Here is an 18,121-nt window from a genome sequence, read left to right on the forward strand (position 1 = left end):
GTTTCACTTCCATACATGGCCACACTCCATACAAATACTTTCAGAAACGACTTCCTGACACTTAAATCTATACTCATTGTTAACAAATTTCTCTTCTTCAAAAAAGCTTTCCTTGCCGTAGCCAGCCTACATTTTATATCCTCTCTATTTCAACCATCATCAGTTATTTTGCACCCCAAATAGCAAAACTCATGTACTACTTTAAGTGTCTCATTTCCTAATCTAATTCCTCAGCATCACCTGACTTAATTCGACTAGATTCCATTATCCTCGTTTTGCTTTTGTTGATGTTCATCTTATATCCTCCTTTCAAGACACTGTCCATTCCGTTCAACTGCTCTTCCAAGTCCTTTGCAGTCTGTGACAGAATTACAATGTCATCGGTGAACCTCAACGTTTTTATTTCTTCTCCATGGATTTTAATACCTACTCCAAATCTTTCTTTTGTTTCCTTTACTGCTTGCTCGATATACAGATTGAATAACATCGGGGAGAGGCTACAGCCCTGTCTCACTCTCTTCCCAACCGCTGCTTCCCTTTCATGTCCCTCGACTCTTATAACTGCCATCTGGTTTCTGTACAAATTGTAAATAGCCTTTTGCTCCCTGTATTTTACCCCTGCCACCTTCAGAATTTGAAAGAGAGTATTCCAGTCAACATTGTTTAAAGCTTTCTCTAAGTCTACAAATGCAAATGTAGGTTTGCCTTATCTCATAACACAGCAAGCGAAAAGCGATCGTAACCAGTGTCAGGGCTGTACCACACAAGTGCAGCATATTTTTTATCTCTCATGTTCTTTATTCCTGCCTGTTCTGCATTGTTTGCCAATGTGCCATCTGTTATTCATATCTGTGTTCAATAAAGCGGAATCTATTACACCATAATTCAGTGTAAGTGTTTTATATGTAGAACATAGTGTCCTTACATAACTGGTGACCCAAAGGAAGAAACTGTGCTCCCAAGGATAGGTTATCTGCTGCGATGCATGTGGATATGTACAGTCATTACTATTGCACATAACCTCTTGCACACTATTGATGGCATCATCCAGGACATTAAGAGCAAGGTCAAGATTCTGCAGTACCCGTCTCCTGTGCTGCAACCATCACATTCTGCAGCACGTAGCGATCCACCTTTGAAAATTACGGTTTCAACCACGTCAGTTGCAACACTGAACACTGAGATGCAATCACAGAACAGTGCTTCGTGTAGCTATACAACAGACTTGAGTGCCATCAAACGCAATGTAAACATGCTCCTGGTCCTTTCACCCGCAGGAGTACTACTTATGAGAGCAATAGATCATCCACTCTTCAGCTCTCGTGGTCCTCCCACATCGCATTTGTAAATTTTGGCCCTGCCATTTGCACCCAATCAACTAGAAATTTGGTTTGCATGGTGACATTTTTGAACAGTTGATCTTAGTGATCATTAATCTCAATGAATGTGCTACATCAATGGTGTCAGATATTATACTCTGACGGGAAAAAAGTAGTACACCTAGAAAGATGACAACGATTTTTTACCCGATGATGGCATACATCACCTGGGGGTTAGTAAATGTACTGAGTGGTTTCTACACCATCCGTCAACAGACGGCATAGTGGCATAGCTACCAGATGCCATCTGTGTCTACTCTAACTGAGAATGCTCACAGCCATTAGGCTCAGAATGATGCAAACATGTGAATCAAGCAAGCAACCATGTCACAGACACACACTTGTGCTTCCCACTGCCAACTGACAGAGTTTGAAAGGGGACAAATTGTGGCCTTCTGAGTGCCGCGATGGTCCTTTCAGAGAATTTCCACACAAGTTGGCACAACTCTTGCTGTCAGAAGATTGCTTGGAGAAGATGGAATGATGCATCTTGGTCTCAGCACTGAAAGCAGTTTCTGTCTACACACAAGTGATGATCGTTTGCACATATAATGTAGACCTGATGAGTGCTGTCTCTTAGAGTGCATTCGTCCTTATGGTCTGGGGTGCGATAAGCTATAACTATCGTGCACCTATGGTGTTTCTGGAGGTGACGCTAACCAGTGCTCGGTACATCCAAAATGTTGTCAGATCCATTCTTTTGCCATTGTTGCAACAGAAAGGTGATGTATTGTTCCAACAGGATAATGCTCACCCACAGACTGCACTTGAAACTCAACGTGCTCTGCAAGACATGCTCAACTTCCCTGGTCAGCACAATCTCCAGACTTGTCTACAACTGAGCACATGTGAGGTATGAAGGGACGAGAAGTGACTCATACAACTCGTCAACCAACAACTTTTACAGAACTACATGAATAGGTTGAGCAGGCATGGCATAACTTATCCCACAAAAGTGTTTACCACCTGTACAATCAATTGGATGCCCGAGTCTGCACCTCCATTACTGTTCACTGAGGTTACACCATGTACTAATATGGGTGTTTTGGCATGGGTCGATACCTAGTACCTCAGAACTGCTTGTGCTATTGATATGTAAATGTAATCATTTCATATAACAACAAAAACAATCAATTTTTTACAATATAATGTAACTGGACAGATAAGAAATCTACTCGCCAAGCAGTGGCAGGACACACACATAAAAGAAGGTTATAATTAGGCAAGCTTTCGGAGCTAGTGGCTCCTTCTTCAGGCAAAAGGTTGAATGGGGGGAAAAAAAAGAGGGTGAAAGGACTAGAGAGGTCTACGGAAAAGGGGTGGATTTCAGAAAAGTCACCCAGAATCACAGGTCAGGGAAGACATAAGGATGGAATGAGATGGAAAGACATTGTTCGGAACTGCACTGGACAAGATTTGAAAACCTGATAGCGTAAAATTGGAAGACAAGGTAATATGCAAGACAGAGATTACTGCTAAAACACTGTGTATGAGTTAATAAGAGTAAAACACTAAGTGCATTGTAAATAACAGAGGTGGGAAGGGGACAGCAAAAAATAAACAGGTAAGAAAATGAAAGATGTAGAAAAGTAAAACAGACTAAAGAAAGGATTAGTTACTGTGAAGACAGGAGAAATTAACTTACATTATGGCCAGGTGTGTGCTGTGAAACAAAGACATGTTGTAGTGCCAGTTCCCACATGTGGAGTTGTGAGAAACTTGTGTCTGGGGGAAGAATCCAAATGACGCATGGTGAAACGGGCACAGAGACCATGACTGTCATGTTGTATAGCATGTTCTCCAACAGGATATTGTGTGTTGCCAATATACACCCTCTGCCTCTGCCCATTCATCCTAACTGATAATTTGGTGGTAGTCATGCTGATGTGAAAGGCCGAACAGTGTTTACATAACAGCTGGTATATGATGTGTCATTTCACAGGTGGCTCTCCCTTTGATAGTATATGTTTGTCTGTTACAGGGCTGGTATAGGTGGTGGTATGAGGGTGTTTAAGGCAAGTCTTGCCAGTGGGGACAGTCAGTCACTGGGGTAGGAGCCATGGGTTAGGGATACGGATGCAGAATGAGCATAGGGTCTGACAATAATGTTGAGGAGATTGGGTGGGCAAAAAAAAGCTATTCTAGGTGTGGCAGGCAGAACTCCTAACAGAATGTATCTCATTTCAGGGCACGATTTTAGGAAGTCATGGCCTTGTCAAGGTGGCTGACTAATATGTTCCAGACCAGGATAAAACATAGCTTTTCATCGCCATTCCAATCTCCGCAACATTCTTCTCAGACCCTATGCTCCTTCTGCACCCATCTCCCTACCCTGCAGCTCCTCCCCCCAGTGACTGTCCCACTGCAAGACTTGCCCTATGCACCCTCCTACCACCTCCTTACCGGCCCTGCAACTGGTGAAACACAGGGAGAGCCACCTGTGAGAACGACACGACACATACCAGCGGTTATATAAACACTGTTTGCCTTTTACATTGGCATGACTACCACCAAATTATCAGTAAGGATGAATGGGCATACTCGTCCTCCCATGGTAGCTGAGTGGTCAGTGCAATGGAATGTCATGCCTAACAGCCCAGGTTCGATTCCCGGCTGGGTTGGAGATTTTCTCCGCTCAGGGACTCGGCATTGTGTTGTCCTTATCATCATTTCATCCCCATCGACACGCAAGTCACCGAAGTGGCATCAACTCTAACGACTTGCAGCAGGCGAATGGTCTACCCGACCGGAGGCCCTAGGCACACGGCATTTCCAATGGGTGTAGGCAGGGAGTGTATACTGGCAACACACAATATCCTGTTGGAAAGCATGTTCTATAACATGATAATCATTACCTCGGTGCCTGTTTCACCATGCACGCCATCTGGATTCTTTCCCCAGGCAACAGTTGCTCACAACTCCACAGGTGGGAACTAGCACTACATGTCCTGGCCGTAACTTACATTATTTTCTTCTGTCTTAAATTTTTTTTGCACTAACTACTCCTGTATTCACTCTGAGTTTTCTACATCTTTCATTTTCTTACCTGTATTTTTTGCTGCCCCCCTCCTACCCCTGTTACATGCAGCACTTGGCTTTTCACTCTTATTAACTAGTACATGATGTTTTAGCAATAATCTCTATCTTGCATATAACCTTGTGTCCCACCTTCAAGCTTTCAAGTTTTCAAATTTTGCCCAGTGCAAGCCCCAACATTGTATTTCCTTCTCATTCCGGCCAGTAAGTCTCCCCTGACGTGCTCTTCTGGACGATTTTTCCAAAAAGCTACCCATTTTCCTAAATCACTCCAGTCCTTTTCCTTCACCCCTCTTCCTTCCCTTCAGTCCTTCTGCCTGAAAACGGAGTCACAGGCTCCAAAATCTTGCCTGGTTACAACCTTCTTTTATGTGTGTGTTCTGCCACCACCTGGTGAGTATAGATTTTTTACTATACAATGACATTATGTGATCATTTCATGTACTACATATGGTTTTTTTTTTTCTTTTCTGGGGGGTGGGGGGTGGTGTATTATGGACGACACCTGCAACACTTGCAAGATGGCACTATTTTGCATTTCACACAGCTTGTAGATCAAGGACTAACACTAACTCTGTACCATGAGAGGTGTGGTGACAAGACACCATCAGAATTCTGGAGACTTTTGAACGGAATGATTGATCCCAGTATCACTTTCGATGCTCTGCTGTTACACATTTGGCAACTGCAATTGCCAACCCAAATACAATTAATCTTACTTGCTCATGAGGGGCAGCCATTACGCAAGTTGCTCGAAGCTGCCAATAGAACATATATCTTTCTATACTCACATGCCATGGTGGCTGCTATAACATATCTATCTTATAATAGCAACTCCAATCAAATTATAACTTAACCATCTTTCATGGCTATCGAAACTAGATGCCTAACTTGGTGTTTCTGAAAATTCATAATCTGAGTTGTGTATCTCTTTGCTGAAATAATTTTCAACTGCAAGAAAACTTGGGCTCTCCATGTGTCATGACAGACTCATCAAGTTAAGCAAATTGACTAAATGATGTGGTCAAAACAAAAATGCAATTAGTTACTTGTTTATTCACACCACACAGATGACATAATGCTGACCCTACAAAACCTGAGACAATACTCCCCACGCTAGATCTGCTGCCACCTGTCCTTACATACCCTACAATAATCAAAATACAAATACACTCATTGTTTAAAACAGTAATTTTGAAGGTTACGATTAAAAGTTGACTGGTTTTCTAAAACAAGTTATAGAATTTGGATCTACAATAAGTTATAATCTTCACAGAATAATTAACATGCCGAAATAATAGTGCTACCATTCGCCAAAATACAAGAAATATCTTTCCATGATAACGTTTGACATAGAAATGCTTATATCCTTTTACACTGAAGTGCCAATAATACTGGTACACCTGCTTAATATCGTGCAGGGACCCCGCGAGCACGCAGAAGTGCCGCAACACGATGTGGCACAGATTCGACTAATGTCTGCAGTAGAGCTGCAGGGCAACACAGTGAATCCTGCAGAGCTGCCCATAAATCCGTAATAGTACGAAGGGGTGGAGATTTCTTCTGAACTGCAAGGAATCCCAGATATGCTCAATAATGTTCATGTCTGGAGAGTTTGGTGGCCAGAGGAAGTGTTTAACCTCAGAAGAGCGTTCCTGGAGCCACTCTGTAGCAATTCTGGATGTGTGGGGTGTGGCATTGTCCTGCTGGAACTGCCTACGTCTGTCGGAATGCACAATGGACATGAATGGATGCAGGTGATCAGACAGGATGCTTATGTACGTGTTACCTGTCAGAGTCATTTCTAGACTTATCAGTGGTCCCACATCATTCCAACTGCACACACCTCACATCATTACATAACCTCCACCAGCTTGAACAATCCCCAGCTGACATGTAGGGTCCATGGATTCTCCATACCCGTACACATCCATCCACTCCATACAATCTGAAACAAGACTCATCCGACCAGGCAACATGTCATCAACAATTCAATGCTGGTGTCGACGGGCCCAGGCGAGGCATAAAGCTTTGTGTAATGCAGTTATCAAGAACTCATAAGCAGAACTTCAGCTCCAAAAGCCCATATCAATGATTTTTTGTTGAACGGTTCACGTGCTGAAACTCGATGGCCCAGCACTGAAATATGCAGCTATTTGCAGATGGGCTACACTTCGGTCACTTTGAAGATTCTTTTCAGTCGTCATTGGTCCTGCTCTTGCAGAATCTCTTTCCGGCCGTAGCGATGCCAGAGATTTGATATTTTACCAGAGTCCTGAAATTCACAGTACAGTCGTGAGAAGGTCATAAGGGAAAATTCCCACTTCATTACTACCTCAGAGATGCCATGTCCCTTCGCTCGTGCACTGACTATTACATCACATTCAAACTCACTTAAATCTTGATAGCCCGCCATTGCAGCAGCAGTAACTGATCTAACAACTGTGCCACACACTTGCTGTCTTATATAGGCATTGTCGACTGCAGTGCCATATTCTACCTTTTTACACATCTCTGTATTTGAATATGCATGCCGATACCAGTTTATTTGATACTTCAGCGTAAATACAAGTTTGTTTTTGATATGAAAATAAACCCGAGACCAAAAAAGTGACTTTGTTGCCCAAGAATTTTGGGCACCTAGTTAACATGGAGAGAGAGAGAGAGAGAGAGAGAGAGAGAGAGAGAGAGAGAGAGAGAGCACGAGCACATTCTAGCTTGAGAAAGAATTCATGTACCAGGACTTCCCACAGTCATAAGTAAAAGAGTTTATGAAGTATAAAAAAGGTCTCCATCTGAATTTGACTCAAGTTTTCACCACTGGCAGGCTTCTTGTCTGATCCTAGTGATGCTCATTATAAAATTTCTTTGTGCACCACATGAAAGATTCTAAGGTGTCCAACCTTGTCCCTTTGAACAGTATTTGTTAGCTGTTGAAAGAGAATGAACATCTAAATATTGTAGAATAATTTCAAGGAGCTAAGGCACAATAGGTGTGAAACATGGTATACGAGGGGCGTTTGAAAAGTCCGTGCAAAAATAAAAATTACTTACGTGTTTGGGGTAAACCTTTTTTATTTTTTGACATAGTCTCCTTTTAGACTTATACACTTCATCCAATGCTGTTCCAATTTGTTGATCTCTTCCGAATAATAGGAATTGTCCAAGTCTGCAAAATAGCTATTAGTTGCAGCAATCACCACCTCGTTTGAATGAAATCTTTGTCCTGCCAGCCATTTCTTCAAATTGGGGAACAGATAGTAGTCCGAGGGAGCCAAGTCTGGACAATAGGGGGAATGTGAAATGAGATGGAATCCTATTTCCATTAATTTTGTGACCACAACTGCTGAGGTGTGTGCTGGTGCATTGTTGTGATGCAAAAGAACCTTTTTTTTTTTTTTTTTTTTTCTTTTTTTTTCCCCCCCAATCACCAGCATTTTCTTGCAGCTCAGTTTTGAAACAGTCCAATATCTATGATTAATAAGCACCTGTAATATTTTTACTATTTTCCAGATAGTCGATGAGGATTATCCCTTGCGAATCCCAAAAGACAGTCGCCATAACCTTTCTGGCCAAAGGAATGGTCTTCACCTTTTTTGGTGCAGATTCTCCCTTGGTAACCCATTGTTTAGATTGTTGTTTGGTCTCAGGAGAACAGTAATGTATCCATGTTTCATGATGCTTAAAGTCCTGTCTGCCTCCTCCACCCCTCTTCCTTCCCCTTCAACTCCTCTGGCTGAATGAGGTGCCACTGGCTCCAAGAGCTTGCCCTATTATAACCTCCTCCTCTTGTGTGTGTGTTCTGCCACTGCTTGGTAAGTATTTTATGTAAATAAATTGAAAGGGTTTCCATATGTTATCTTATTTTGAACTCCATCTCCAGTGAGGTACAATGCAAAATTAATATACTCAGGACTCACCTTTGCATCACCTGACAGAGCAACACCAAGTGACAACTTTCGTTTCATCCCTCCTGACAACTGTGATGGTAAACAATGCTTTTTCTTGACAAGATCTAATTTGTTCAAAATATCTTCTGTCTGATATTTTGCTGTTTTTTTTGACAATCCTTTTAGCTGAAAAAATAAAAAATGTAAACTGATATTAACAATAACACAACAAAAATGCAATGATTTTTTTTAACCTTATCCCAATTTTCAAATAGAGGAAAAGTTTTAAAATGCACATGTCTGAATTAAACTGGTGTTTACGTTCAGTCTTTAACAAGCAGCAAGTACTAACAAATGAGCAATAAGATAACTTGGCATTGAACATTTTCTTTTTTTCCAGTGGATTAAAAGAAATCAGAAATGACCATTAAGCAGTCTGGGTGGAAATAAGCAGAAAAGTTCATTTTATGTTTAATTATAGTCACATGCCCTGTTTTGGTAATAAGACATGTTCACAAGCATGAAATGACCTGAATGTCTAAAAATCTGCTGACTGTTTAACACAAAAAGTTACAGCTACTGCTAATTAACATAAATTTAAGGTGGCAGCCATGCAGTAGCATCTACATCTACACCTACACAAATGCTCTGCAAGCCACCATATGGCACTTGGCAGAGGGTACCCTGAACCACTACCAGTCATTTCCTTTCCTGCTCCACTTGCAAGTAGAGGGAAAGAAAAACAATTGTCTATGTGTCTCTGTATAATACCTAATTTCTTGTATCTTATCTTCATGATCCTTACAGGCAATGTACATTGACTCGGCAGTCAGCTTCAAAAACCGGTTCTCTAAATTTTCTGTCATGTTCCTCAAAAAGATCACCACCTTTCCCCCAAGAATTCCCATTTGAGTTCACGAAGCATCTCTGTATCACGTAAGTGTTGTTCGAACCTGCCCGTTCGAAATCTAGCAGCCCGCCTCTGAACTGCTTCAATGTCTCCCTTTAATCCAATCAAGTACGGGTCCCAAACACTCAAGCAGTACTCAAGAATAGGTCACGCCAGCATCTTATATGCGATCTCCTTTACAGATGAACCACACTTTCCTCACGTTATCCAAATCAACCAAAGTTGACTTACAACAGTCTTCACATGCTTGTTCCTTTTCATATTGCTTTGCAACGTTACATCCAGATATCCAAATGACATGACTGTGTCAAGCAGGACACTACTAATGTAGTATCCAAACATTACAGGTTTGTTTTTTCTACTCAAATGCATTAACTTACATTTTTCTACATTTAGAGATTGGTGCCATTCATCACACCAACTACAAATTCTTTCTAAGTCATCTCTTATCTTCCTACTGTCATTCAACTTTGACACATTACTGTCCACCAAACCATCATCAGCAAACAGCAGCAGATTACTGCCCACCCTGACCAACAGATCATTTATGTATTTAGATAACAACAGTCATCCTGTCACACTTCCCTGGGGCACTCCTGTCCATAGCCTCATCTCTGATGAACATTTGCTGCCAAGGACAACATACTGGGGTCTATTACTTAAAAAGTCTTCATGCCACTCACATATCTGTGAAGCTATTCCATGTGCTGGTATATTCATTAACAGCCTGCAGTGGGGCACCGTGTCAAATGCTTTCCAGAAATCCAGATATATGTAATCTGTCTGTCACTGTTCATCCATACTTTACACCTATATCATGTGACAGAAGGTCAAGCAGAGTTTCGTATGTGTGATGCTTTCTAAAATGGTGCTGACTAATGGACACAAGCTTCTCAGTCTCAAGAAAATTTATTATGTTCAAGGATTCTGCAGCAAACCAAAGTGAGGGATGTTGGTCTGCAATTTTGTGGGTCCGTTCTTTTGCTCTTCTTATACATGGGAGTCACCTGCGCTTTTTTCCAGTCACTTCAGACTTCATGCTGGGTGAGACATTCGTGATAAATTCAAGCTAGGTACTCTATATAAAACCGAATTGGTATTCCATCCAGACTGGTAACTTACTTGCTTTCAAATCTTTCAGCTGTTTAACTGTGCCAGGGATGTTTATTACCTTGCCATCCATACAGAAGTCTGTCTGGTGGTTAAATATGGTATGTTTGTACAGTTCTCCTACATGAATGATTTCTTGAACACAAAATATAAAATCTTTAGCTTTGCTATCTTTAACTACCACGCATGATTGGTCAACAAGGACTGGATGGAAGCCTTAGACCCCCTTAGTGATGTTACATAGGACCAGAATTTTCTTTGGCTCTCTGCCAAATCTGCTGCTAATGTATGACCGTGATAGTTGTTGCAAGCTTCTCACATATATCTTTTCACAGACACTCTGATCTCTACCAACCTTTGTTTGTCATAAGTGCGTTCTCTTTTGAATGACACTGCAACAACCTCTGCTTCCATGGAATTTTCCAAATTTCATTATTAAATGTTGGTGAGTCTTTTCCATCCTTTATGCACTTAGTAGGCACGTAACACTCCAGACCACAACTTACAATCTACTTTGCCCATGATTTTTCTTTGTCTATCTTACTGAAAGTAAGTGATGCTATTTGTCTGCCCATTTCTCTGTAAGTGAGATGCTACCAACTGCTTATCTGCTCTTTCTAGCAGAAACACTCTCCTAGCCCTCTTGGCTAATTTATTAACATGTAATCATAGTTGTTATAATGATATCATGATCACTAATTCCCATTTCTATACCAACATTTTTATATGGTCTGGCTTGTTTGTAGCTACAAGGTCTAAGACATTTCCATAGCAGGTGGGCTGCCAAATAGCTGCTCACGATAGTTTTCTGAAAACTATGTTCAAAAGTACTTTGCATGACAGCCTTTCTGTACACCCTGCACTGAATCCACAGACATCACAGTCTATACTTGACAGGTTAAAGTCGCCTCCAACTAGAATTGCATGATCTGGGTGATTATGCGCTACTGACTGCAGACTTACTGTGACAACTGTCACAGTGAAATCAGGTGACCAGTAAAAACATCCAACAATTAACTTCATTTCACCTACACCTACACTCTCAACTTTGACCTCAATATGGACAATATTTTTGTCAACTGCAATGAACACTCCTCCTCCTAGAGTCCCTAATCTGTCTTTCCGATATACATTCCATGACTCGCTAAACATCTGAGAGGCTTCCACCTCGGGTTTCAGACAGCTCTCGGTCCCAAGAATAATTTGAGACAATAACTTTTCTGGAGGGCAGTAAATTTGGGAATTTTGTTGCAAATACTTTGACAATTTACTGGTAAAATTTTGACAATCAAAGTGTCTTTCCTCTGAATGCAATCTCACTTCCTTTGCTGTGTATCAGCTGGCAAGTGTTCATCAGAGTACCTCAAATTACCTCATAGACTAAAAAATCATGATGTGCACTCCACAACCACTCTGCTACCCAAGTAGCTGCTTCATTTGCGTAGTGCACCCCTAACCTGTCAAGAGGAACACTACAAATCCCCACCTGATAATGCAGGTCTAGAAATCTGCAGCCAAGACTGTCACAAAGTTAACGAATCCTTTGGTTGAGACCCTCCACTCGGCTCCAAACCAAAGAACCCCAATCAACTCTGCAAACAATGCTGCAAATTGTGTGCTCTGCTTGCACCCCATGTGCGAGGCCAGCAGCCTTCACCACTTCCACCAGCTGCCTGCATGAACTGAGGATGGCCTCAGTACCCATACGACAGATGTCATTGACGTCGACATGAGCCACAACTTGCAGACAAGTGGTACACTGAGGCCCCGAGGCAGACATACTGAGTGTATATTGGTTTCTTTCCAGCCCTGAATGCTATCTGTATTAGAGGGCTCCATAACATGCCTAATATTAGAACTCCCGATAACTAGTAAACCCCTCCCTCCCCCCCATGTGCCTGTTCGGACTCTGCTGAAGCAGCAACCACATCTCCTCTCATAGGTGAATGGACGAAGCCAGACAGCCACACTGGGCCTCTGCCTCAAGCAATGTGAATGTGTTACCACCCACCACACACCTTGCTGTGAATGTGGATCTACTGCATATGGGACACTAGGAGCTGACTCGACAGCAGAGCCCGTGGGTCAAACAAGCAACACCTGAGGTGCCCCGTGTGATGTGCCAGATCCTCTGCCATCATTACACAACAAAACAGCAGCCTGTAGGTGACTGACAATAGCCAAATGTGCTTTCAGATGTTCACAAACTGTGGCCATCTCCTCTGTCCACACACACACACACACACACACACACACACACACACACACACACACACACACACACACACACACCCTACCCATCTTAGCAAGTTAACTGAAGACAGTCTGTAAAGGCAGACAGAATCCTAGGTATGTAACTTGGTACACTCTTGTTGTGACACCAATGAACACAGATGTGTAGATGAGCTATGCAGCTGGCTGTTCAGAAGAAATGGAAACTGCTCTACAGGCGGAATGAATATACACTCACAAAATGCGAGATTAAACCTAAAGTTCTAAGGTGATGCAATTGTTCTATATTTAATTTCTCCCATGTGTAAATGAACTATGTTCATCTGCTGCATGTTAAGCAGTTAGCATGTGAATCACTCCAAATGAAACATTCACAGAGAGTATTCTTCCAATGAAACCATCTGTGCATGCTTAGAGAACTTTCTTCAGATTTCAGTTTGGCACGGTCTTATATAGCATCATATCACTTGGTTAGGTGACATATTGCATGTCATCTTCCAATCCTATGAACAATGATCACTGCCATAAAAGTTTTATTTAAGTAATGAGTTTATTAGAGTATGCTGTTCAGAAGTTTATTTTCCTTATGTGCAAGTAATCTGGAGTGGATGGAGGCAGAGTACCGGCAAGTAAGGACAGTTACAGCAATCTCATTGCTGTTTGGGTAGTTTATTCCTTGTTGTTGTGTCCTGGCTTTGAGACATGGCGCAAGCCATGGAAAAAGAACTGCAGTGACAATCACAGTGACACCATGGAACAAGACAGAAACTTATCTGTTAAATTCAATTCAATTCTGTTATCTGAAACTATCAGTTTTTTACACTGTCCATACTTATGTATTTCTGGTGTTCCAGGTAACAAGAATTTGTTCTACATGGCCACTTTGAGCAATGTTGTTGTTGTTGTTGTTGTTGTCGTCGTCATCGTCACTATTGTTTTAGGGCACAAAACAGCAAAGGTAATTAGCGCGCGTCTCATAACTGGAATTGGTCAATTACCACATGAAGTTGAAGTTGATAATACTCAGAGCCTAATCAACTCGAGTAGATGGATAGTTAAAAATGATCTCTTTCCCTCTAAGGAGGCTGCTCAACTGGTACTATAACAAATAAAAAGTAAAACACAATCTAAAGCTCATGCCATATCTGCTAGTGCCCAGTATACAGCCGAGCTAAAAGTATCTCCTCACAATGAGAGGGGTGAGAGGAAGTCATCCAAACTGTTGGTAGGTGTTATTTTGAAGAGTGCTTCCATACACAGAAGACCAGTGTTCATGACAGAAGGACACAATATTCCTACATGCAGCAACACAGGGATCATCTGAAGGGACAGAATAGGTAAAATGCCTAGATAGCCGGACTGCAGCTTTGGCAGCAGCATCAGCAGTTTCATTCCCTGGGATACCTGGCGGTATATAGTCCATGATAGGGTCACTTGCAAAGGCAAATAGGGTTACACTCAGCACAGAGCCCCGGGGCAACCAGTTCTCCCAAACACAAGTGTTCAACAATGCCGAACCCACACATATCTCAAAAACCAGGTCTTTTAAAAACTCCTGAATAAAACGGGGCAGCCAGCCTCAGAAGTCACATGTGTACATATAGAGGATGCCCGTCCTCAAGCAAGTATAAGCCTCCTTGAAAACAAAAGACATGGCTATAGTCTGGCATTTCCTCAAACTTTTCATAATGAGGGTTGACAGAGTGATGAGATGATCAACTGCAGAGCAGTGCTTACAAAAATCAACATTGTACATTTGTTAGCAAATTCTGACACTCTAGCCACCAAACCAGCTGACCATCAAACACGTATTCCATCACCTCACAGACACTGCTGGTGATGGAAATTGGGCTGTAGCTGGATACTTCCAGCAATAACTGCAGCACTTTGAGAAATGGAATCTGATCAGGAAACATTGGTAAGTGCATAGAAATAACTAGGTCAGCAAATCAATAACCAGGAATCATAGCTCCCAAGCAAACATCACACCACCACTCAATAACAATGGAATACCATAATCTCCTCTCCATTTCTTCCAAACCTGACAAGGCTTTTTATATGTGGCGTAGGATGAACACACTTGGTAGCCGTTAGGTTATAGTAGACAGTTTTACTTCACTATAGCTTTTAGGTTATTAATTTTACCATTCTTTATTTGAATATAGGCTGCATTGAACATTTTCTTAATTAATAAAAAGAGTGCACAGCATAGGACTCAAAGCAAGGCACCTTGCTTTTCTAGAAAGTTCTCTGTCAAATGAATGGTCTCTCATGTCCAGTGCAGCATGCACTCCACTAATAAATGAGAAATATCTTGTTACTAATAACCCTGAGGCTCTAAGTCGGACCATTTGCCATATCTAATCTTCCAATGATGTACACCCTTAAAATTGTATTTCAGACTATGTGTAAATGGGAGCAAATAAAGAAGACCTACCAATGTATCAAAGCCATAAAATGATTTGTGGAGTATTGCCGAATAATACAACTGAAATAGCACTGCCTATGAAAAGGAGTTGTTTAGAATCGAGTCCCAGTCCAGAGACATATGCTGATAAAAAGAAATTGAAGAACACAAAAAGCAGTTGTAATGGGGAAGCAATAGAAAATCTTTGTGAAAGAACAGGAAAGAATAAAGAAATACTAGGTTTCATCACGTTAGATGGTGAGAACCAAATAATTGTTGGAAAGCCATGTTTCATGAATTATTTGGCTCTCACCATCTAGTTTGATGAAATGAAAGCACTGCATCTGTGTGCCTAAAGGTACAGGGACTGCTTCATATTTCACAAAAACAAGATTTTGCACTAAGGCCTCAAAAGAAAAACGATGTATCGTTTTGTCCATTCTCAATTAGTATGACACCTAGAAAAAAACTCACAATGGTGACAACTGTCAGTGTATAGATCCTTTCCCAAATGCCTGTTTGAGACACTGTGACATCACTTGCACCCATATTGTCCCAATGGAGACAGAAATCTTTTCATCAAGTTCGCAGTTACCGTCATAGGTCATTTTACAATGCCAGCAGATGTATTCATTTACAGGTACACTAATAATGCATAATCCTTGACAGTATACGGAAACAGAGGTTGCTGGTAAGTTTTGTTAAATTCATTATTATTGTCTTTTACCATTCATTTCAATGTACACAGTTCCCTTCTGTCTGAGAATCTCACCTCCAGGCAAGATGATAAAGTATCATAACTTGCAATCTTCTGCCATATCATCCAATGTATTGTGCTTAGATGTATATCTGTGCAATTCTGAATCATTTTTAGTTGGTCCTTGCAGCATAAAAGTGACTGTCAAGCAAGATTAGGACATTTGCAAGAAAATTTTGCAATCGAGGATAACTTCTTCAGGACAGAAAACTCATATTAGTTGATTCATACGAATTAATAAATGCTAACTCTGGTGATTGATTTATTCACATAAAAGGCAAACTTGTGACATCGAAAATGAATAACAATAAATTCAAAAGGTAGTGAAACTTATCTCAAGAATTATTATTTTGTATTTTCAATTTTCTAATGAAACAGTACACAGTTTTGGTTGAAAACTTTAATTGTTATCATATTTGTTTAGCACAATGAAATATAAATTCAATAAACCTAAAACTGGATGGTTAGATGGAGATTTGATATCCACTCCTTTCAAATTCACATCCAGTGCTTTACCTACTTTACCATTTTGTCCAGTGAATGAATAAAGAGGAGAGGTTTCTATGTTTGTTAATTAGCCCGCCTTAATACTTCCGTTGATCTTCTTTGTTGTACCACAATTTAGTAGCAAATGAAAATCTGGTTCTTTTTGCAGCAGACTGCAGTACTTATGGCAATAACAAGTACAACTGCATACTTTTATTTCTGCTATGGACGACAAAATGAAAAAGTTACACTTCCTGCACAGCTGTCAAGTCAGCAAGACAGCCATTTAACACATTCATATGCATCATGTTTGTACATGTATGAAATTGTATCCAAAAGTTCCTAAAATTTAAATTTTGCATGCAAATGGTTCTTCGTGCACTGAAATACTTCTACATGGCTCTCTATACATCCTCCTTTAATCAGTGAGGCAAATAGCTGTGAGATGTGCAGTTTGGCTGCTGGTGAGCATATTTTGATTGTCTTGTTTGTGTGCATGCATGATTTGCAGTGATTGAATTGAAGAAGCCATGTGTCTGTGTAATGTTATGGTTAAACTCAGAAACCCACCATAGAAATTCACTAAATGCTCAAGCAAACTTTTGAAGACAATGCTTTGGCTCAGACACAGACTTATGACTCGTACAAGCATTTCTGCAATACCATGATGATAAGATATGGAACATATGAATATATTCTGTGAGAAGAATTGACCACAAGAAGGATTGCCATGAAGTTTTTGCTGCAAATGCTTCAAGATGATAAGAAGCAACATTAAGTTAAAGTCTACAGGGAATGAAAACAATTACTTCAAGACACTCCAAAGCTTCTTTTAAACACTGTGACAGGTGACTAAATGTGTGTTTATGGATATGGCCCTATGTCAAAATTGTCACAATGGAAGTGTCCTCCACCTCAACAAAATAAGGAGGGGGAAAAAAAAAAAAAATGCTCCACAAGTCAAGAGCAACAACAAGTTCACATGTTTAACTGGTTTGTTTGTTATACTGATGGGATTCACTCTTCCTAGTCAGTCAGTAAAGAAATGTTCTGATTTGTTCTAAGTCCTCTAATAGTAAGCAGGAGGATAAAACATCCACAGAAGTGTTGTACGAATGACTCAGCCTACATTACTCAAGTCTTTTACATTAAAATGAGATGACTGTTGTTCCACCACCTACTATGTTCACCACTCTTGCCTTCATGTAACTTCCACCAGATGAAAATCAATTTGAAGGTTCAAAAATTTGATGAACTATAGGAGATTTACGTGGAATCACAGAGGGTACTAAAGACCCTAAGAAAGACAGATTTTTAGCATGCATTTTAAAAGTGTCAGAAATGCAGAGTCGTGTAATCACACCCAACTAGGTACTTTGAAGACATCATACAGAATAGGATCTAAGAAAGACTTCACATTTTTATTAGCATATTTCAGGAAGTTTTGGATACCACCTTGTTACTGTACAGGATGAGTGTGCATCATAGGCAAGGGTACTGTCCGGAGTGCTGTAGGGAAAAAGTTAATGTGGATGAGTAGGAAAAACTACCCCAGAATGTTTGGATACAGTATTACTACGGTCATCCTTGACAGTCACATAGTTTCATTCTCTGGGCATGATGTTGCAAAGTGATGTGAAATGGAATGAGCATGTGAGGATTTTGATAGGGAAGATGAATGGTCAACTTTACTTTATTGGAGGAAATTTATGGAAGTGTGTTTCCGTCTGTAAAGGAGACCACATGTAGGACACTTCTAGGACCTAATATTGATTATTGAGGATCTGCACCAGTTCGGATTAAAGGAAGACTTCAAAGCAATTCAGAGGTGGGCTGTTAGACTTGTCATTGGTAGGTTTGAATAACATGCAAGTATTATGGAGATGCTTTGGGAACTCAAATGGGAATCCCTGG

The 18,121-nt window shown here is 40.7% G+C and overlaps 1 protein-coding gene across 2 annotated transcripts in view; it reads right to left on the reverse strand.

The window, feature by feature from the left end:
- Positions 1–18,121, reverse strand: part of LOC124787703 (phospholipid-transporting ATPase ABCA1-like) — a 446,510-nt gene that overhangs the window by 257,544 nt on the left and 170,845 nt on the right. For both annotated transcript variants that reach the window (XM_047254537.1, XM_047254536.1), the window contains one exon: positions 8,336–8,491. In XM_047254537.1, coding sequence (XP_047110493.1) covers positions 8,336–8,491 — 156 coding nt within the window. The remainder of the gene's footprint in view (positions 1–8,335; positions 8,492–18,121) is intronic.

Source organism: Schistocerca piceifrons, chromosome 3, assembly GCF_021461385.2.
Source record: "Schistocerca piceifrons isolate TAMUIC-IGC-003096 chromosome 3, iqSchPice1.1, whole genome shotgun sequence".
In the NCBI taxonomy this organism is placed as follows: Eukaryota; Metazoa; Arthropoda; class Insecta; order Orthoptera; family Acrididae; genus Schistocerca; species Schistocerca piceifrons.